Source organism: Drosophila virilis, unplaced genomic scaffold (genome assembly GCF_030788295.1).
Source record: "Drosophila virilis strain 15010-1051.87 unplaced genomic scaffold, Dvir_AGI_RSII-ME tig00001170, whole genome shotgun sequence".
NCBI classification, from domain to species: domain Eukaryota; kingdom Metazoa; phylum Arthropoda; class Insecta; order Diptera; family Drosophilidae; genus Drosophila; species Drosophila virilis.
In genome coordinates this window covers 1,318,744-1,340,691 of record NW_027212828.1, presented here as the reverse complement: position 1 = coordinate 1,340,691, position 21,948 = coordinate 1,318,744, and the positions used below count along the sequence as shown (strand labels likewise).

The 21,948-nt window shown below is 43.8% G+C and overlaps 1 protein-coding gene across 12 annotated transcripts in view; it reads left to right on the top strand.

Moving 5' to 3' along the window:
• Nucleotides 1–21,948, top strand: part of nAChRalpha4 (nicotinic acetylcholine receptor alpha4) — a 366,112-nt gene that overhangs the window by 273,386 nt on the left and 70,778 nt on the right. For 10 of the 12 annotated variants that reach the window (XM_070210818.1, XM_032440807.2, XM_032440810.2 and 7 more), the window contains one exon: nt 21,361–21,529. The exons of the other annotated variants lie outside the window; for them this stretch is intronic. In XM_070210818.1, coding sequence (XP_070066919.1) covers nt 21,361–21,529 — 169 coding nt within the window. The remainder of the gene's footprint in view (nt 1–21,360; nt 21,530–21,948) is intronic. 12 annotated transcript variants of the gene reach the window in all.

Below are 21,948 nucleotides of genomic sequence, written 5' to 3'. Positions count from 1 at the left end.
GACAAATTGAAATTGCTGCCTTTTGGCAGCCAAAGAGCTGAATTTAAATATTTAAGATACAAAATTCTTGTTTATTTTACAAAAGTGCTACCGCGTGCCAGCCTAAGAGAGCAAGCATTAGCTAAGCTCAACTGCGCTAAGCTGATCTCCCATATTCAGCCCAGTACTGACACAACTAATTCACAGTTTCCCCTCCTGTTCACCTAAGTCACATTCTACATAAGTACTGAAGATTTTTATAAATAAAAATTTATGCTAAAAATGTATGCCTGTGCCAGGCATCTTCAGTTTCGCTACGTTCTGTAAGAAGCTGGACAGCATCTTAGGCGTGAACACCTAAACCGTGAGAGCGCTCAACTCTGGCCAATGAATCAGCTTTCCAGCAGAGAAACCAGAACAAGGCAAATGGTAGAGACACAAAGCGCTCCAGGGATCGCAGCCCCCAAACAGCTCTTCCGGCTCGCAGCTGCGTTACCGGTCAGCACTCCTTTGCCAGCGTCTTGTGGTGTAGACGGCCCACTGAGAAAAAAACTCGCTCTTTGCCTAGCAGTAGTCTTTTTGAAGGCGAATGAGATGTCTGCCTTTATCGAGCTTCACCACATCGATGTATTTCTTGTCACGCAGACTAACTTCTGCTTCTGTATCGTCTTCAGAGTGCCAGGCCGTATTTTCCACACCGCCAACCACTCAGACAGCAGCCAACATGGAGATGTACCACTATTGACCAGGTCGTCCTTGTCACACCATTTGTTAGAGTCGTCCTGCCACTGACATATGCAAGCCGCTGTTATCCGACTCGGATCCGAGAGAGGCGACTTCAACCTCGTGTCAGTATACTGCCTTCCGGAGAGTGACTGAGACACACTTTCAAGCCCTCTTCGACCAGCTCGCTTCGAATTTCTTAGCAGGGGGTGACTGGAACGCCAAACACTGCTGGTGGGGAAACTACCGGACATTAAAACTGAAGTAATATCCACTGGAGAGGCAAGGTGCACTCTATATAGAGCTACCACAACACCAAATGCAGTCGACTTCGGCCTCTACAAGCCATTTAGACAGTAGCAGTTGCGAATGAGAAGCCTTGTGGACCTGACCTTGGATCACTTTTCACTCCTCTTTGAGCTAGAGGAAACACCTAAGTGGGTCGTTGGCATCAGCAAAGTGCTCCGTCCGTGCTGCAACTTGCGCGTCTACCAGACCTTCCCCGAGGACACCTTTGAGCTCAACATCGCAATAAATACGGTAAGTGAACTGGAGAGCCATGTCGACAACCTCACAGCGAAAATAGCAGAAGCTGCCAGACCAGCTGCCTGCAAACTCCACCCCGCCCTCACACCCTTTAAAGCTCCCCGCTAAGCCCAGAAGCCGGAACTCTCCTTGCCAACAACAGGCATCTGAGGAGGCTGTACATCCGGAACGGGGATCCCTCTGTCCAGGCGGAAATGGTCAGCGCGTCCAACCGGCTCCGACGACTGCTTTTTAGAAACATCTGAACATAACGGCAGAAGCACTAAAAGGCACATCATTTTTAACTCCCCGAATATAGCTCATTCTGGCATTTAGCGCCGACCTGGCGAGGAGCGCCAATGCGTTGCTGACCCCCTGAAGGAGACTTTCACGCCCTTCCACTTCGTTGATGTTGCACAGCGCAGTAAAGTGACTGAGTCACTTGATACACCTCTTGGATGCGACGAAATTGACAGCATAGAGCCAAGGCACTCCTTCGCAAAGGCATTATGGCTCTCGCGATAATTTTCAACTCAATGCTCAGGCTTGGTCATTTTTCGAAGCAGTGGAAATGTCTGAAAATTATTATGATCGCCAAACTAGGTAAGCCGTTAACTCAGCTTGAATCTTACTGCTGGCGACGCTTTCCAAAGTCTATGAGCGACTCCTAATAAGTCGGCTTTTAGACTTTGACTTTGAATTACAGTTGGTGAACTCTAACAACAGACGGGTATTTATCAACACAAAAGTTCAGGAACAAATCAATCAACTCACTTCAAATGTCAACACATTACTGAAAGCTGCAAAAAAGAATCAGTTAGATTCTGGGCATTTATACGAAACACTTTTAGAATAGAATGTTGCTGATGGATATGCAGAATTTGATGCTCGCTGTTACCCTTGCAAAAATTAATATAATAAGATCAGGCAGTTTTTAAATCTGTTTGGATCGATGAACCAACAGGTACTTCAATACCTGACCTTATGTGCGTTGCGTCTGTGAAAGTATTACAATCTGTTAAAATGGATTGCAGAGAGGTGCTGCTGTATCTAGTTGCACATGAGAATGCTGTGCTAAAAATTAACAACAACATTATAGCTGAGTGCGGAGATCAAGTGCATGCCCTTAAGAATTGCGTTTCAACTATCACCGACCAGCGACAAAATAGAGTCTTTGACGTAGACGAAAAAGTGCTAGTAAAAAGAAACCGCAGGGTTGGCAATAAACTCACGCCCTTATGTGAAAAACGGATCGTAGAAGCAGCCCTTGGCACGACCGTTCTCATTGGAGGGAGGGTGGTCCACAAGGACAAGTAGGGTGAGAGCTGAAATAAAACATCGATTCTATTTTGAATTTAACTAGAAGTTTCAACATTTGAGCCACTAGGCTTCACCTTTAAGTTTTAATATTTACGCCACTTGAATTACCTTTAGGAAGACACTTAGTAATATTTTGGTCCGTTTTGTCTGCCTTCCGCAGGTTCGGGTTTCTGCTGTTCCTATTTTTGGCAGGTGCGGCAGCTCGTGTGACTAATTACTCACACACCAAGTATATTACCATTGTTGAGGGCCAAGCTCTGGTCTGGGAGGAATTCAATTTCGTCAGGCACACAGCAGACATTTCTGAGTATGAGAAACGGGTACACGAGACAATCGAGCCATGTGAAATGTTTCCGCAGTCACACATGAAAAAGCTTCTAAGCGTAGATCATCCCACCTCAGAGATCTGTTAGAAGCTCTTGGGGTGCACCACAGGGTGGCAAGAAGTTTAGATTTCTTGTGCACAGCCCTCAAAGTAGTTGCGGGAACACCTGACGCTAGTGACTTCGAGAAGATCAAATTCATTGAATTACAGTTGGTGAACTCTAACAACAGACGGGTAGTTATCAACACAAAAGTTCAGGAACAAATCAATCAACTCACTTCAAATGTCAACACATTACTGAAAGCTGCAAAAAAGAATCAGTTAGATTCTGGGCATTTATACGAAACTCTTTTAGAATAGAATGTTGCTGATGGATATGCAGAATTTGATGCTCGCTGTTACCCTTGCAAAAATTAATATAATAAGATCAGGCAGATTTTAAATCTGTTTGGATCGATGAACCAACAGGTACTTCAATACCTGACCTTATGTGCGTTGCGTCCGTGAAAGTATTACAATCTGTTAAAATGGATTGCAGAGAGGTGCTGCTGTATCTGGTTGCACATGAGAATGCTGTGCTAAAAATTAACAACAACATTATAGCTGAGTGCGGAGATCAAGTGCATGCCCTTAAGAATTGCGTTTCAACTATCACCGACCAGCTCTTGTGCCAGAGAGATGCATGCTTGTGGCTTGGCAAACTGCCTTCTTCGCTTGAATGAACGTAACCTGGAGATCATCAAGGAAGTCAAGGACGAAATTGGAAGCAGCGTGGTAATAGCCTTCCTGTTGGGTGCTGTGTGTTGCACCAAAATTTGCATCGGAGTCACCTACCGTCGGTTCACCAAATACATGACAGCGGCCAAGGAGATTAAGAAGGTAATCGCCGAAATAGGAGCGGCCCAGGGCGGCCTTAACTTAAAAGGGAAGCAGTTAACAGAGGCCACCGACACCAGCTCCAGATGCTGATATAGTACCGGGCCGGATGTTCTTACGATAACTCGTTAACACAACAACACAAGGGTCAGCAAAATGCAATATAACACCAGCCACAGATGCTGTCAGCGACTTCGCGCGTAAATTAACTCACTCACTAAGGCGCATCGGCCTCATATTTTATAAGCCATAATTAATTAATTAATTTTGTGTTTCTTAAATAATCAAATAATGAAAATAAAGTCCTATAACGAAAATCCGCGAGGACCTTCTTATTTAATTTATAATTTCTACATTCTGGAAGCAGTCTCAGTTCTTCTTGGTAATTGAAGCGATCTTGTTGCAATCACGCCCATGAGACCTGCACATTTAACATGCATCATATTCTCGGCAATTAACGTGGCAATTGCGGCTGTGCAGAATCATCAGCCTGCTTGTTAAGCACACCATATTTTCTACTGACGTTAAAAGTTAAGCAGAAGATGTGAGAGCGCAGACTGACACAATGCACAAAAATAGAGAAAGCTCACGCTCAAAAAAATTATTGGAGGAGAAAGAAGCAGCACAAATTTGTGAGAGCACGAAATATTTCCAGCGAACACACGCACGACTAAGTGTACGCACAGGGGAGCGCAAAACAAAAACATCAAAACAGACAATAACAACAGCACGGACCGAACGTTGTATTCACTAAATGGAATAATTAACGGACTAACACTGCACAAAAGATAGCACTTTGTACAAGTTATAAAAGCATTTTAACTAAAGCAAATATATATTGATGGTTTTGGCGACCTTTTCATATTTGACAATATTCGTTGGCTGGCTCGAAGTCCGGGTTTGTAAAAACAAACATTAAAACAATTTATTTTAATTTTTGTTTCCGATATATTTCATAAGATGAAGCTGAAAATTTTATCAAGATCGGTTAAGAAACATAAAAGAAAATGGCTACCTACGTGTTTGCGACAGCTAGCGTATATTCCATGAATAACTGTAGACATCTACACACACACATTCATGTATGCAGCAAAAAAATTTTTGAACGATAAAAGACAAGTCACCACCTCCGCTGGTTTTAATAAATACTTTCCCGTTGGCGAACCAGGTGTATTGAGACAATGAGCTCGCATTTAAGTCAGAGACCATAAGGTCTCTGCTTTTAAATAATTACGGGCTAAGCGTAGTAAACACGTCTACTCTTCATAGCTCCTCCAATGGGCAATGTTTAAACGGCACCTTGCTGGAACAAGCCAGGTGTTTAATGCTTTAAAGGGGTAGAGTTGACACGGTCGACCTTAGCTCATTTTATTAATCATTTTTAATCATGACCATAATGACGCCACTGGTGACTGATTAAACGCCAGCGGACCACATAGCGATCACGGAAGGGGACATTTTACTATAGGACAGGTTCTGGCACTTACGTCACTTACGACCATGACCGAAATGACTATGAACTAACGGGGCTATTTACACATTCCCATAAGAGGAAATTTCTGGAAGTTGGCACTGAACACGTACTAGGCATGTTGTCCACTCTCAGTGTGCACCATCGTAAGGTGAGAATCCTTGACTTCTCGGGAACATCTCTTAAAGTTGTAGCGGGCAGTCCGGACGCAAACGACTTTAAGATAATGGTCACGGAAAGCAATAGAGAAATTTTCATAAATTCCAAATTACAAGAAGATTAAACAACTGACTGACATTGTAAACAAAATTCTCAAATCCTCAAAAGATAACCAGGCCGAAACAGACCAGCTTTTTAAAGCCCTAAGCACCTTAGAAAAACTAAATGTTATTAGACCAACAATAATAAATGTCAGTGTGTTTAGTTTGTGTTGTGTTGAGTTTTTTGGCAGCCAAAGAGCTGAATTTAAATATTTAAGATACAAAATTCTTGTTTATTTTACAAAAGTGCTACCGCGTGCCAGCCTAAGAGAGCAAGCATTAGCTAAGCTCAACTGCGCTAAGCTGATCTCCCATATTCAGCCCAGTACTGACACAACTAATTCACAGTTTCCCCTCCTGTTCACCTAAGTCACATTTTACATAAGTACTGAAGATTTTTATAAATAAAAATTTATGCTAAAAATGTATGCCTGTGCCAGGCATCTTCAGTTTCGCTACGTTCTGTAAGAAGCTGGACAGCATCTTAGGCGTGAACACCTAAACCGTGAGAGCGCTCAACTCTGGCGACTGAATCAGCTTTCCAGCAGAGAAACCAGAACAAGGCAAATGGTAGAGACACAAACCGCTCCAGGGATCGCAGCCCCCAAACAGCTCTTCCGGCTCGCAGCTGCGTTACCGGTCAGCACTCCTTTGCCAGCGTCTTGTGGTGTAGACGGCCCACTGAGAAAAAAACTCGCTCTTTGCCTCGCAGTAGTCTTTTTGAAGGCGAATGAGATGTCTGCCTTTATCGAGCTTCACCACATCGATGTATTTCTTGTCACGCAGACTAACTTCTGCTTCTGTATCGTCTTCAGAGTGCCAGGCCGTATTTTCCACACCGCCAACCACTCAGACAGCAGCCAACATGGAGATGTACCACTATTGACCAGGTCGTCCTTGTCACACCATTTGTTAGAGTCGTCCTGCCACTGACATATGCAAGCCGCTGTTATCCGACTCGGATCCGAGAGAGGCGACTTCAACCTCGTGTCAGTATACTGCCTTCCGGAGAGTGACTGAGACACACTTTCAAGCCCTCTTCGACCAGCTCGCTTCGAATTTCTTAGCAGGGGGTGACTGGAACGCCAAACACTGCTGGTGGGGAAACTACCGGACATTAAAACTGAAGTAATATCCACTGGAGAGGCAAGGTGCACTCTATATAGAGCTACCACAACACCAAATGCAGTCGACTTCGGCCTCTACAAGCGATTTAGACAGTAGCAGTTGCGAATAAGAAGCCTTCTGGACCTGACCTTGGATCACTTTTCACTCCTCTTTGAGCTAGAGGAAACACCTAAGTGGGTCGTTGGCATCAGCAAAGTGCTCCGGCCGTGCTGCAACTTGCGCGTCTACCGGACCTTCCCCGAGGACACCTTTGAGCTCAACATCGCAATAAATACGGTAAGTGAACTGGAGAGCCATGTCGACAACCTCACAGCGAAAATAGCAGAAGCTGCCAGACCAGCTGCCTGCAAACTCCACCCCGCCCTCACACCCTTTAAAGCTCCCCGCTAAGCCCAGAAGCCGGAACTCTCCTTGCCAACAACAGGCATCTGAGGAGGCTGTACATCCGGAACGGGGATCCCTCTGTCCAGGCGGAAATGGTCAGCGCGTCCAACCGGCTCCGACGACTGCTTTTTAGAAACATCTGAACATAACGGCAGAAGCACTAAAAGGCACATCATTTTTAACTCCCCGAATATAGCTCATTCTGGCATTTAGCGCCGACCTGGCGAGGAGCGCCAATGCGTTGCTGACCCCCTGAAGGAGACTTTCACGCCCTTCCACTTCGTTGATGTTGCACAGCGCAGTAAAGTGACTGAGTCACTTGATACACCTCTTGGATGCGACGAAATTGACAGCATAGAGCCAAGGCACTCCTTCGCAAAGGCATTATGGCTCTCGCGATAATTTTCAACTCAATGCTCAGGCTTGGTCATTTTTCGAAGCAGTGGAAATGTCTGAAAATTATTATGATCGCCAAACTAGGTAAGCCGTTAACTCAGCTTGAATCTTACTGCTGGCGACGCTTTCCAAAGTCTATGAGCGACTCCTAATAAGTCGACTTTTAGACTTTGACTTTGGCTGCCTTGACCAGTTTCACCCAGTAATCAACTATATACATGTACATCAAAAAAAGGAATAATGCGTTGGGGTTTCACAAGGACTGGCATGATGGCCTTCTCTATAAAATCAAAGCTCTAGTCCCTGCGGCATGTATCAGGACTGGCTGCTGCACGTCGAAACTTTGACAGCTAACTGGAATATCGCCATAAACTGTCCCAAGTCCGTTTGCCTCAGTTTCATGCTGCTACTAGGGACTACGTTTCGATGGAGGATCCATTGAGCAAACCAGCTCATTTACTTGGGTGACTTGGGTGGCCACTTGGACCGAAGGCTCGTGGAGGGGTCTCACATCACAGCAACAAAAGCAAAATTCATAAAAAGACTCCAAAAAAACGATTGGCTCAAAAAACCGCACAGTAAGCTCCACACAAAGACGCTGCTCATTAAAACGATAGTAACGCCAATCTGAACATACGCTATTCCAATTCCAAGACAACATGCAATGCCGGCGGCCTGCAATGGTGCTTTACCAGCCACGCTATGGAACGCGATGTCCGCCTAACGAATGTAAGAGATCAGTTAAACTTCTTTAGCAGCCGATACGCCGACAAGCTGCTGCATTACTTGAACGTGGCCGCCAGGGTCCTGGCTGAATCCATCAGTGAGAGGCGCCTCCGAAGGCACCCCGACTACCTACATACCATTGTAAAAATCATTCATGTTACATAATAGTAACTATACATTCTTCATTTGGTTTTTCGATTGGCAGAAATCGGATCATCACTGATCGATTCCAGCTCAAAATAAAAAACATTTATAAATAAAGACAACTAAGAGGTTCAGTCGGGAAGGTGGCGATCGGTATAAAATGAAAGATATTTGACATATATATAATGTTCTAGAAGCAACATATAATGTTTGGTGACTCTAGCTCTTAGTATTTACCCAATTTGCTCAAAAACAGGATGGCGATATCGATTTTTATCGATTGCTTGGAAACGGAGTAAGTTATCGATTATCGGTAACAAACTCGATCTGCGCGGCCACTAAGAGTACCTACATCTAATTTCAAGTCTCAAGCTCTTATAGGTTCTGAGATCCTTGCGTTCATACATACGGACAGACGGACAAATAGACAAATAGACAGACGGACCGGCTAGATCGACTTCGCTATTGGTGTTGATCAATGATGATTTTGCATTGCCGCAATTTGTTAATTGCTGGTTGTTTGAGAATGTGATGCATACTAAATGTGCAGTTTTCACTGGGTGTGCTTTCGACAAGATCACTGCAATTGCCAAGAACGGCTGCGGTGGCTTGCATTGGTCGTGCCAAAAAAGCATCGGCAAGCAAATTGATTTCTTCAGAATGTTTAATTCTGTGAGAAATCAATTCTTGAAATTGAATAATGTGGCTAAGCAACCTCGAGTTTCGAGTTGCTTGGCAAATAAAAATTCGAGTCGCCAACCAATCGCCGGTTGGAGACTTAACTTTTGCATTTGCCCTCTACGTCTGTTCTACGCCTCTTTTGTCCCCACCTAGCAGCTTGGACTTATCTGCGATGTTGTCATTATCGCCTTCTCCAAACGAATGCACAATTACCTTAGTTTCATCGCCTGTAGTAGTCCCAGTAGAACCCGTACCTGATGCTGTCCCTGCTATCCAAACTGCCTGCGCTTAATTTTGCCCAGATTGTTAAAAATAATTATGGTGCCCCTTTAGCTTACTGGCTATATAGATTCTCCTTTTCTGCTAAGGGGTCTTCAATTCTGTGTTTCGGCTAGACCAATAACAGACTTCGCTATGCACAATCCTTTTCGCATGCTATGTAAAAATTCTAATAGTTTGCATCACGTTTTCTCTACCGATTTTTCTCTACCCCTAATAAAATCGTTGCTTTCAGGATACCTCTGGGAAGTCAGTGACCATTCCCAGCAATGAGCAGGGGCATACATTTCATTACTTTATTAACAATCTTCTTAAGTTTTTTTTTTCCTAATTAATGTATTTTCTTATTTAATATAGCAAAAAACGATTATGTTACATTTTACTTAAGAACACTCTTTTCCTACTTACACCCTTTTTCTTAGATGTAGGCTCTTATAGCGTCCCTTGCAAAATAAGCTGTGAAAAGAGGTGCAGCTGGCCGGCTTGGCAAATAAAACACCTCCATTGGTCGGTCATGCTATTAGAATTTAATTGCATAATCTATTGTATATACTATCTATTGAATAATTGGGAAGACATTGTTTTAGAGTCCATTCATACTTAAAGAAAACAAATTAAAAACACAAATAAAACCGCATTTATAAATACACTAATTAGCACCAATCGCACAAAGCCCATAAGTGGGATTAATTTTATGGTAATTAAAAAACTTGCAACAATAAAAGTGCGAAAGGCAATAGTGACTCGCTACGACACATCCACAAATGAAACAAAAAAGGAAGAAAGAAAACTAAATCAACAGGTTCGAAGAAGAACTGGCTGCTGAATCATATAAGTGACATGTGATATGAGAAAAAATATATTGGATGTAGTTTCACCATATAGAGTGGACAGCACGCTTGCAGCCAAAAAAAAGTGAAAGGGTGCATCACATCCAAGCAATCGACCCAGAGGGTGTGGAATGTTACGACTCAGCACAAGAAGTGTCGGGCGAACAAGAGGATGAAAATAGCATAGATTATGAAAGCAAGCGCTAATTTTTTAGGGGAAAATCCCTCTGCCGTTCATTCGGGGGAGAATAGAGGGGACAGATATGAAATTCTTAATCGACACGGGTGCAGCCAAGAATTACATCAGGCCGCACAAGCACAAATTCCTCTTTTGTTGTGTATTCATGAGTTAAACAACAAATGCAAATTGCAAGTTGTCCATGTTTGGGAGCGACACTAATTTTTCCTATTTTTTCCTTATCCGCGTTCGAAGGAATCATATATGGCCACAGTCTGTTGCCCCAAAGAGGGCATGTTAATCAATCACACGATGAATAAGAAAGGCACCACCTGCGGTGAAGGCAGATTCCCTGCTTCATCGAAACAACAAGTCTTTTGCGAAACTAACGATGCGCTGCCTTATAACAATGCTGCTGTGGTCACTATTCACACGACCGGTGAAAATATTGTCTACTCAAAGCTATATCCCTATCCCAGGAGTGTGGAAGATTTTATCGCCTTAAAGGTCAAAGACCTCCTCAAAACCGGCATAACCAGAAAGTCTAAATATCCGTACAACAATCCGTTGTGGGAAGTAGATAAAAAAAGTCGCAGATGAGTTGGGCAATATAAATAAACGTTAATAAACGACACATACCCGATACCAAGCATCATGATATTGGCTAATCTGGTTAGTAAATACTTTACGACGCTCGACATGTAATCAGGTTATGGTGGAAAGTAAGAATTTTGTTGATATCCCCTTCGCAAGCATTCTTCAAAGAACCGTGCTACGTTTATGTCGATGACGTTATCGTATATTCGAAAAACAAGTTGGATCATGCCAGGCATGATGACTGGGTCTTAAAAAGCCTTATAGACACGAACATTTTTGTATTAGTCGACATGTTCGACATCAGTGATAAAAGAGAAATCACCACTAAAAAACGCAATCGAGCCCATAGGGCGGCGCAGGAGAATATGAAAACACGTCGTGTCGGAATATTATTTATTTAAATAACCGACTATCGAGGTTATCTTAAACTATAAGATTTGCACAAAAGCAAAATACAACAGACACCCGAAATGCAGGAACTCGGCCAAACGCCAGTCCCTTCACAAACTGGAAAAATGTAACATATCGACATTTTTTCCACAGACAAAAACTCTTCTTGACTTGCGTAGACAAATACTCAAAGTTTGTTGGGGTCCAGCCAATCGCATCTCGCACGATAAAGGACACGACAAAACCTCTGCCGGTTTTAATGAATACTTCCGTTGGCGAAGCAGGTGTATTGCGACAATAAGCTCGCTTAAACGGCACCCTGCTGGAAAAAGCCAGGTGTTTAAAGCCTTAAGGGGGTATAGTTGACACGGTCGACCTTATTCTGCAGGCCCCTTTTCTAGTATACCAGCTAAATATACTCACTGGTTAAAAAGAGATCTAAGGACATCTTGTTTAACTTTTCGACGAAAAAAAACGGACTTGGGGACAACGGTCCTCATGGAAGGGAGGTTGGTCCACAAGTTCAAGCTCCGCTGACGTTTTAAAAATGAGATAAAATTTTTAAATTATGTTTTTATTAATCATACTTTCAATCATGACCATGACGACGGCATGGGTGACTGATTAAACGCACGAGGACTACTAACCCATCACGGAAAGGGATATTTTACTATGGAACAGGTTCCGTCATTTACGTCACACTACAAACCTCACGACTTTAAGATAATGGAGGTGACGCAGATGCATCTGGTCACTGCAAGCAATACCAAATTTTCATAAATTCCAAAGTACGAGAAAAGATTAAACAACTGACCGACATTGTAAACAAAATTCTCAAATCCTCAAAAGATAACCAGGCCGAAACAGACCAGCTTTTTAAAGCCCTAAGCAAACGCAATAGAATGATGATAGCAGAAATAGGGAACCTTTTGCTTACTTTAACCTTAGAAAAAATAATTTCTATATGCCCAACAGTAATCGATAAATCTGATTTAATGAATATTCTCACTGACCAAGTCACAGGGAGCCCTCTTACAGACATGTTGTAAGTATTTAATATTAAAGTAGAACTAGAATTCAGTTCCCTATAATAAGCAAGCAATGTAAAAAAATAATCAATTTCTGTCGGCGTCCTGTCTGTCCTGTCGCTCACAATGGTTCCATACTTCAACTGCACGAGGTGGCTGATTGCCATGGCCAAATTGTAGCTACTTCCGCGGATATCGGTCGTGTTTTTGTACATTCCCGTGAGTGTTTATGTTTAGTGCATCACAGGCAAAAAGAGAAAACTTACAGTGTCGTGACACTAGCTAAGTCCACCCCAGAGCTTAACAAACAAATCGCACCTGTAGTGCGCGACAAATTGAAATTTCTGCCTCTGGCAGCCAAAAAGAGCCAAACTTAAACATTAAAAATACAATATTCTTGTTTATTTTACAAAAGTGCTACCGCGTGCCAGCCTAAGAGAGCAAGCTTTAGCTAAGCTCAACTGTGCTGAGCTGATCCCCCATATTCAGCCGTAGCGTGTGTGCGTGTGTGAGTCATCAGACCTTTCGTGAGAGAGCTTTCACCAAGTATCACTTACACTTGCATAGCACTAGCCACTAGTACTGACACAACTCAGTCACAGTTTCCCGTCCTGTTCACATAAGTCACTTTTTACATAAGTACTGGTGATTTTTGTAATTAAAGGCAAAGTTCATTTTTTATTACATTATTTAAAAATTAATACTTATGGTATCCAACTATTCAAACCACCTTTATCCTACGTCTACAATTTATAACACACTGGAATTTGGTGATAAGCTATGCTGTGCGGGGGCACTATGCAGGCCACCACGTCATGCATCACCACAACTGACTGCTTCCTAGGAACGACTACGGCTATGTCGTCCCTTGCACGTGGCCTCAGCTCCCTGGTCCACTCTACCCCGTCTCTCCCCAAACGGGGCGCTGGTAAAAGACCGGACGTCCATGCCCTTTTGAGCAAACACACGCCAAGCCCGCAGCCAGGTATCGAAAGGAACCGTTCAAAAAGAAGGTAGCTAAGAAAAAGAGGAGGTGGTGCTCTCTTGTCAAGTATATCTCAAAAGAAGGCTAGCACCACCGATGCCAAGAAGACAGCTAAAACTGGCTCGCGGTTCTCTGTGACAAAGAGGAGAGCCACATGGACATGGAGGAAGAGCTAACTGCCAACAGCAATGTCTCTAATGGTGTAGGTAAAGATGATGTTAGACAATCCCCCTCGCATGCAGCATTTGCAAGGGCCAGCAGGCAAGAAACGGCAAACCATAAGCATGCCACCCACCTGCAACCCACCCAGAACAACTGTGCTAGGCATCTACATCTTCGCTACGTTCTGTAAGAAGCTGGACAGCATCTTAGGCGTGAACACCTAAGCCGTGAGAGCGCTCAACTCTGGCGACTGAATCAGCTTTCCAGCAGAGAAACCAGAACATGGAAAATGGCTTAGTCAAGCCGCTCCAGGGATCGGCCCAACCAGCGCTTCCTGCTCACAGCTTCGTTACCGGTCAGCAATCCTTTGCCAGCGTCTTGTGCGGTAGACCGCCCACCTAGCACAAAATTCGCTCTTTATCCCGCTGAAGGATAACAGAAGTGTTTTTGGAGGCGAATGATGTGTTTGCCGTCATCGAGCTTCACCACATCGATGTATTTCTTCTCACGCAGACTAACTTCTGCTTCTGTATCGTCTTCAGAGTGCCAGGCCGTATTTTCCACACCGCCAACCACTCAGACAGCAGCCAACATGGAGATGTACCACTATTGACCAGGTCGTCCTTGTCACACCATTTGTTAGAGTCGTCCTGCCACTGACATATGCAAGCCGCTGTTATCCGACTCGGATCCGAGAGAGGCGACTTCAACCTCGTGTCAGTATACTGCCTTCCGGAGAGTGACTGAGACACACTTTCAAGCCCTCTTCGACCAGCTCGCTTCGAATTTCTTAGCAGGGGGTGACTGGAACGCCCAACACCGCTGGTGGGAAAACTACCGGACATTAAAACTGAAGTAATATCCACTGGAGAGGCAAGGTGCACTCTATATAGAGCTACCACAACACCAAATGCAGTCGACTTCGACCTCTACAAGCGATTTAGACAGAAACAGTTGCGAATAAGAAGCCTTCTGGACCTGACCTCGGATCACCTTTCACTCCTCTTTGAGCTAGAGGAAACACCTAAGTGGGTCGTTGGCATCAGCAAAGTGCTCCGTCCGTGCTGTAACTTGCGCGTCTACCGGACCTTCCCCGAGAACACCTTTGAGCTCAACATCGCAATAAATACTGTAAGTAAACTGGAGAGGCATGTCGACAACCTCACAGCGAAAATAGCAGAAGCTGCCAGACGAGCTGCCCGCAAACTCCACCCCGCCCTCACACCCTTTAAAGCTCCCCGCTAAGCCCAGAAGCCGGAACTATCCTTGCCAACAAAAGGCATCTGAGGAGGCTGTACATCTGGAACGGGGATCCCTCTGTCCAGGCGAAAATGGTCAGCGCGTCCAACCGGCTCCGACGACTGCTTTTTAGAAACATCTGAACATAACGGCAGAAGCACTAAAAGGCACATCATTTTTAACTCCCCGAATATAGCTCATTCTGGCATTTAGCGCCGACCTGGCGAGGAGCGCCAATGCGTTGCTGACCCCCTGAAGGAGACTTTCACGCCCTTCCACTTCGTTGATGTTGCACAGCGCAGTAAAGTGACTGAGTCACTTGATACACCTCTTGGATGCGACGAAATTGACAGCATAGAGCCAAGGCACTCCTTCGCAAAGGCATTATGGCTCTCGCGATAATTTTCAACTCAATGCTCAGGCTTGGTCATTTTTCGAAGCAGTGGAAATGTCTGAAAATTATTATGATCGCCAAACTAGGTAAGCCGTTAACTCAGCTTGAATCTTACTGCTGGCGACGCTTTCCAAAGTCTATGAGCGACTCCTAATAAGTCGACTTTTAGACTTTGACTTTGGCTGCCTTGACCAGTTTCACCCAGTAATCAACTATATACATGTACATCAAAAAAAGGAATAATGCGTTGGGGTTTCACAAGGACTGGCATGATGGCCTTCTCTATAAAATCAAAGCTCTAGTCCCTGCGGCATGTATCAGGACTGGCTGCTGCACGTCGAAATTTTGACAGCTAACTGGAATATCGCCATAAACTGTCCCAAGTCCGTTTGCCTCAGTTTCATGCTGCTACTAGGGACTACGTATCGATGGAGGATCCATTGAGCAAACCAGCTCATTTACTTGGGTGACTTGGGTGGCCACTTGGACCGAAGGCTCGTGGAGGGGTCTCACATCATAGCAACAAAAGCAAAATTCCTAAAAAGACTCCAATAAAAAGAAAAAAACTGCAAAGCAAGCTCCACACGGACGCTGCTCATTAAAACGATAGTAACGCCCATCTGAACATACGCTATTCCAATCCCAAGACAACATGCAAGGCCGGCGGCCTGCCATGGTGCCTTACCAGCCACGCTATGGAACGCGATGTCCGCCTAACGAATGTAAGAGATCAGTTAAACTTCTTTAGCAGCCGATACGCCGACAAGCTGCTGCATTACTTGAACGTAGCCGCCAGGGTCCTGGCTGAATCCATCAGTGAGAGGCGCCTCCGAAGGCACCCCGACTACCTACATACGATTGTAAATGTATACAATATTCTTAGTTAAATGCAAATAATCAAACCAAATAAAACTGCATTATTCAATGCTTTCATAAAATAAAGATAGTAAGGTCTGAATTTGTTGCTTGTTTTTTTCATTGCTTTGATTCTGGGCTGTTGTATCTAATAGAAAAAGTTCTGAAGTTTTCTTATTATTTTTGGGCAACGGTAGAAGTAGCTTTAAATAGGCAGGTGTAGTGTTTGAAATTTTTTTCAGCGGTATTGTAGCGTCGTGTCGGAATACTATTTCCTTAAAATAACCAACTATCGAGGTTATCTTAAATTATAAGATTTGCACAAAAGCAAAATACAACAAACACCCGAAATGCAGGAACTCGGCCAAACGCCAGTCCCTTCACAAACTGGAAAAATGTAACATATCGACATTTTTTCCACAGACAAAAACTCTTCTTGACTTGCGTAGACAAATACTCAAAGTTTCTTGGGATCCAGCTAATCGCATCTCGCACTATAAGGGACACGACAAAACCTCTGCCGGTTTTAATTAATACTCCCGTTGGCGAAGCAGGTGTATTGCGACAATAAGCTCGCTTAAACGGCACCCTGCTGGAAAAAGCCAGGTGTTTAAAGCCTTAAAGGGGTATAATTGTCACGGTCGACCTTATTCTGCAGGCCCCTATCGAGTATACCAGCTAAATATACTCACTGGTTAAAAAGAGACAAAGAAACATTTTTTCATTTTGTTTTTATTAATCATACTTTCAATCATGACCATGACAACGGCATGGGTGACTGATTAAACGCACGAGGACTACTAACCCATCACGGAAAGGGATATTTTACTATGCAACAGGTTCCGTCATTTACGTCACACTACAAACCTCACGACTTTAAGATAATGAAGGTGACGCAGATGCATCTGGTCACTGCGAGCAATAGCAAATTTTCCTAAATTCCAAAGTACAAGAAAAGATTAAGCAACTGGCCGACATTGTAAACAAAATTCTCAAATCCTCAAAAGGTAACCAGGCCGAAACAGACCAGCTTTTTGAAGCCCTAAGCAAACGCAATAGAATGATGATTGCAGATTAGGGAACCTTTTGCTTACTTTAACATTAGAAAAAATAATTGTTATAAGCCCAACAATAATCGATAAATCTGATTTAATGAATATTCTCACTGACCAAGTCACAGGGAGCCCTCTTACAGACATATTGTAAGTATTTAATATTAAAGTAGAACTAGAATTGAGTTCCCTATAATAAGCAAGCAATGTAAAGAAATAATCAATTTCTGTCGCCGTCTTGTTTGTCCTGTCGCTCACAATGGTTCCGTACTTCAACTGCACGAGGTGGCTGATTGCCATGGCCAAATTGTAGCTACTTCCGCGGATATCGGTCGAGTGTTTGTACATTCCCGTGAGTGTTTATGTTTAGTGCATCACAGGCAAAAAGAGAAAACTTACAGTGTCGTGACACTAGCTAAGTCCACCCCAGAGCTTAACAAACAAATCGCACCTGTAGTGCGCGACAAATTGAAATTTCTGCCTCTGGCAGCCATAAAGAGCCAAACTTAAACATTTAAAATACAAAATTCTTGTTTATTTTACAAAAGTGCTGCCGCATGCCAGCCTAAGGGACCAAGCTTTAGCTAAGCTCAACTGTGCTGAGCTGATGCCCCATATTCAGCCGTAGCGTGTGTGCGTGTGTGAGTCATCAGACCTTTCGTGAGAGAGCATTCACCAAGTATCACTTACACTTGCATAGCACTAGCCAATAGGACCACAGCCAGTTCTGGCAAGACTAGTACTGACACAACTCAGTCACAGTTTCCCGTCCTGTTCACCTAAGTCACTTTTTACATAAGTACTGGTGATTTTTGTAATTAAAGGCAAAGTTCATTTTTTATTACATTATTTAAAAATTAATACTTATCTTACGTCTACAATTTATAACACACCGGAATTTGGTCATACGCTATGCTGTGCGGGGGCACTATGCAGCCCACCACGTCATGCATCACCACAACTGATTGCTTCCTAGGAACGACTACGGCTATGTCGTCCCTTGCACGTGGCCTCAGCTCCCTGGTCCTGGCGCTGGTAAAAGACCGGACGTCCATGCCCTTTTGAGCAAACACACGCCAAGCCCGCAGCCAGGTATCGAAAGGAACCGTTCAAAATGAAGGTAGCTAAGATAGAGGTGGTGGTGCTCTCTTTTCAAGTATATCTCAAAAGAAGGCTAGCACCACCGATGCCAAGAAGACAGCTAAAACTGGTTCGCGGTTCTCTGTGACAAAGAGGAGAGCCACATGGATATGGAGGAAGAGCTTACTGCCAACACCAATGTCACTAATGGTGTAGGTAAAGATGATGTTAGACCATCCCCCTCGCATGCAGCATTCGCAAGGGCTAGCAGGCAAGAAACGGCAAACCATTAGCATGCCACCCACCTGCAACCCACCCAGAACAACTGTGCTAGGCATCTACATCTTCGCTACGTTCTGTAAGAAGCTGGACAAGCGCTCAACTCTGGCGACTGAATCAGCTTTCCAGCAGAGAAACCAGAACTTGGAAAATGGCTTAGTCAAGCCGGTCCAGGGATCGAGACCCCAACCAGCGCTTCCTGCTCACAGCTTCGTTACCGGTCAGCAATCCTTTGCCAGCGTCTTGTGCGGTAGACCGCCCACCTAGCACAAAACTCGCTCCTTATGTCGCATCGAGCTTCACCACATCGATGTATTTCTTCTCACGCAGACTAACTTCTGCTTCTGTATCCTCTTCAGAGTGCCAGGCCGTATTTTCCACATCGCCAACTACTCAGACAGCAGCCAACATGGAGATGTACCACTACTGACCAAGTCATCCTTGTCACACCATTTGTTAGAGTCGTCCTGCCATTGACATATGCAAGCCGCTGTTATCCGACTCGGATCCGAGAGAGGCGACTTTAACCTCGTGTCAGTATACTGCCTTCCGGAGAGTGACTAAGACACACTTTCAAGCCCTCTTCGACCAGCTCGCTTCGAATTTCTTAGCAGGGGGTGACTGGAACGCCAAACACCGCTGGTGGGGAAGCTACCGGACATTAAAACTGAAGTAATATCCACGGGAGGCAAGGTGCACTCTATATAGAGCTACCGCAACACCAAATGCAGTCGACTTCGACCTCTACAAGCGAATTAGACAGAAACAGTTGCGAATGAGAAGCCTTCTGCCTCCTCTTTGAGCTAGAGGAAACACCTAAGTGGGTCGTTGGCATCAGCAAAGTGCTCCGTCCGTGCTGTAACTTGCGCGTCTACCGGACCTTCCCCGAGGACACCTTTGAGCTCAACATCGCAATAAATACGGTAAGTGAACTGGAGAGCCATGTCGACAACCTCACAGCGAAAATAGCAGAAGCTGCCCGCAAATTCCACCCCGCCCTCACACCCTTTAAAGCTCCCCGCTAAGCCCAGAAGCCGGAACTCTCCTTGCCAACAAACGGCATCTGAGGAGGCTGTACATCCGGAACGGGGATTCCTCTGTCCAGGCGGAAATGGTCAGCGCGTCCAACCAGCTCCGACGACTGCTTTTTAGAAACATCTGAACATAACGGCAGAAGCACTAAAAGGCACATCATTTTTAACTTCCCGAATATAGCTCATTCTGGCATTTAGCGCCGACCTGGCGAGGAGCGCCAATGCGTTGCTGACCCCCTGAAGGAGACATTCACGCCCTTCCACTTCGTTGATGTTGCACAGCGCAGTAAAGTGACTGAATCACTTGATACACCTCTTGGATGCGACGAAATTGACAGCATAGAGCCAAGGCACTCCTTCGCAAAGGCATTATGGCTCTCGCGATAATTTTCAACTCAATGCTCAGGCTTGGTCATTTTTCGAAGCAGTGGAAATGTCTGAAAATTATTATGATCGCCAAACTAGGTAAGCCGTTAACTCAGCTTGAATCTTACTGCTGGCGACGCTTTCCAAAGTCTATGAGCGACTCCTAATAAGTCGACTTTTAGACTTTGACTTTGGGTGCCCCGACCAGTTTCACCCAGTAATCAACCATATACATGTATATCAAAAAAAGGAATAATGCGTTGGGGTTTCACAAGGACTGGCATGATGGCCTTCTCTATAAAATCAAAGCTCTAGTCCCTGCGGCATGTGTCAGGACTGGCTGCTGCAGGTCGAAATTTTGACAGCTAACTGGAATATCGCCATAAACTGTCCCAAGTCCGTTTGCCTCAGTTTCATGCTGCTACTAGGGACTACGTTTCGATGGAGGATCCATTGAGCAAACCAGCTCATTTACTTGGGTGACTTGGGTGGCCACTTGGACCGAAGGCTCGTGGAGGGGTCTCACATCATAGCAACAAAAGCAAAATTCATAAAAAGACTCCAAAAACACGATTGGCTCAAAAAACCGCACAGTAAGCTCCACACGAAGACGCTGCTAATTAAAATGATAGTAACGCCAATCTGAACATACGCTATTCCAATTCCAAGACAACATGCAATGCCGGCGGCCTGCCATGGTGCTTTACCAGCCATGCTATGGAACGCGATGTCCGCCTAACGAATGTAAGAGATCAGTTAAACTTCTTTAGCAGCCGATACGCCGACAAGCTGCTGCATTACTTGAACGTGGCCGCCAGGGTCCTGGCTGAATCCATCAGTGAGAGGCGCCTCCGAAGGCACCCCGAAGGCACCCCTACCTACATACGATTGTAAATGTATACAATATTCTTAGTTAAATGCAAATAATCAAACCAAATAAAACTGCATTATTCAATGCTTTCATAAAATAAAGATAGTAAGGTCTGAATTTGTTGCTTGTTTTTTTCATTGTTTTGATTCTGGGCTGTTGTTGTTTCTAATAGAAAAAGTTCTGAAGTTTTCTTATTATTTTTGGGCAACGGCAGAAGTAGCTTTAAATAGGCAGGTGTGGTGTTGAAATTTTTTTCAGCGGTATTGTAGTGTAGCATGCGCATTGTAACATTTTGATACATTCTAAAATATTGCCATTAACAACAATGGGTATAAATAAGCAATTAAAAACATAGGTGTAGGTCAGTGACTCGATCAAATGTACTTAATATTATCAGCAACTAATGCCGACTTACCGCATAAGCGGTGACCATGCATCCCACGGGCAAGTCCCGGGAGCGCTATGTACGAGAAGAACATAGCTGCACGCGCACTAATACGCTAATGCAAATAAATATGCATGTTTACGCTCTCCTCCTCAGACTTTGATATCTTTAAGATTATGCTAAGTCGAATTTTTTAGCTACGATAAACTCACTTGACTTCAATCAAAATTAATAATAAAACTGACGTTAAGTGGACAAGTTTTAGACGGTATTTCTACATTATCTCGCATCAAGTATTTTGAAAAAACGCTTTTGATCCTAAAGACAATTTCTGTCTATTTATTACGCAATGACGCGTACTTCTACTTATTTACTTGATTTTGTTCTCATGCTACATTTTAATAATTTATTTTTGTAGGAATGAAAAGTTTTACACCTGCTGTGATGAGCCCTATTTGGATATAACGTTTAACATAACCATGCGAAGAAAGACTCTTTTTTACACTGTTAACATTATAATACCATGCATGGGTATCTCATTTTTAACGGTACTAACATTCTACTTGCCTTCTGATAGTGGAGAAAAGGTATGTAAGCCATTTTCATTCAATTTACACTCGTATAACAGGTTAAATAGAAGTTCCATTCATTTTTAAATTAAATAAAATATGAATACGAAAATAAACCACACCTTTCTGTTGTGTTTCCTTGTTAAATGTATTGGATTTTTATTTAATAAATTGCTAATGTACATTAAATTAGGTGACTTTTGTCACATTTAAATTAAATTAAAACCCTTTAATTTATAATTAATGCAATTTTTATAACCTGAACCCATTAAAAATGGATATAAGGGTATATTGTATTTGTGCAAAATCCAAATGTATGTAACAGTCAGAAGGAAGCATCTCCGACCCCATAAAGTATATATATTCCTGATCAGCATCAATAGCCGAGTCGATCTAGCCATGCCCGTCTGTCTGTCTGTCCGTCTGTCCGTATGTAT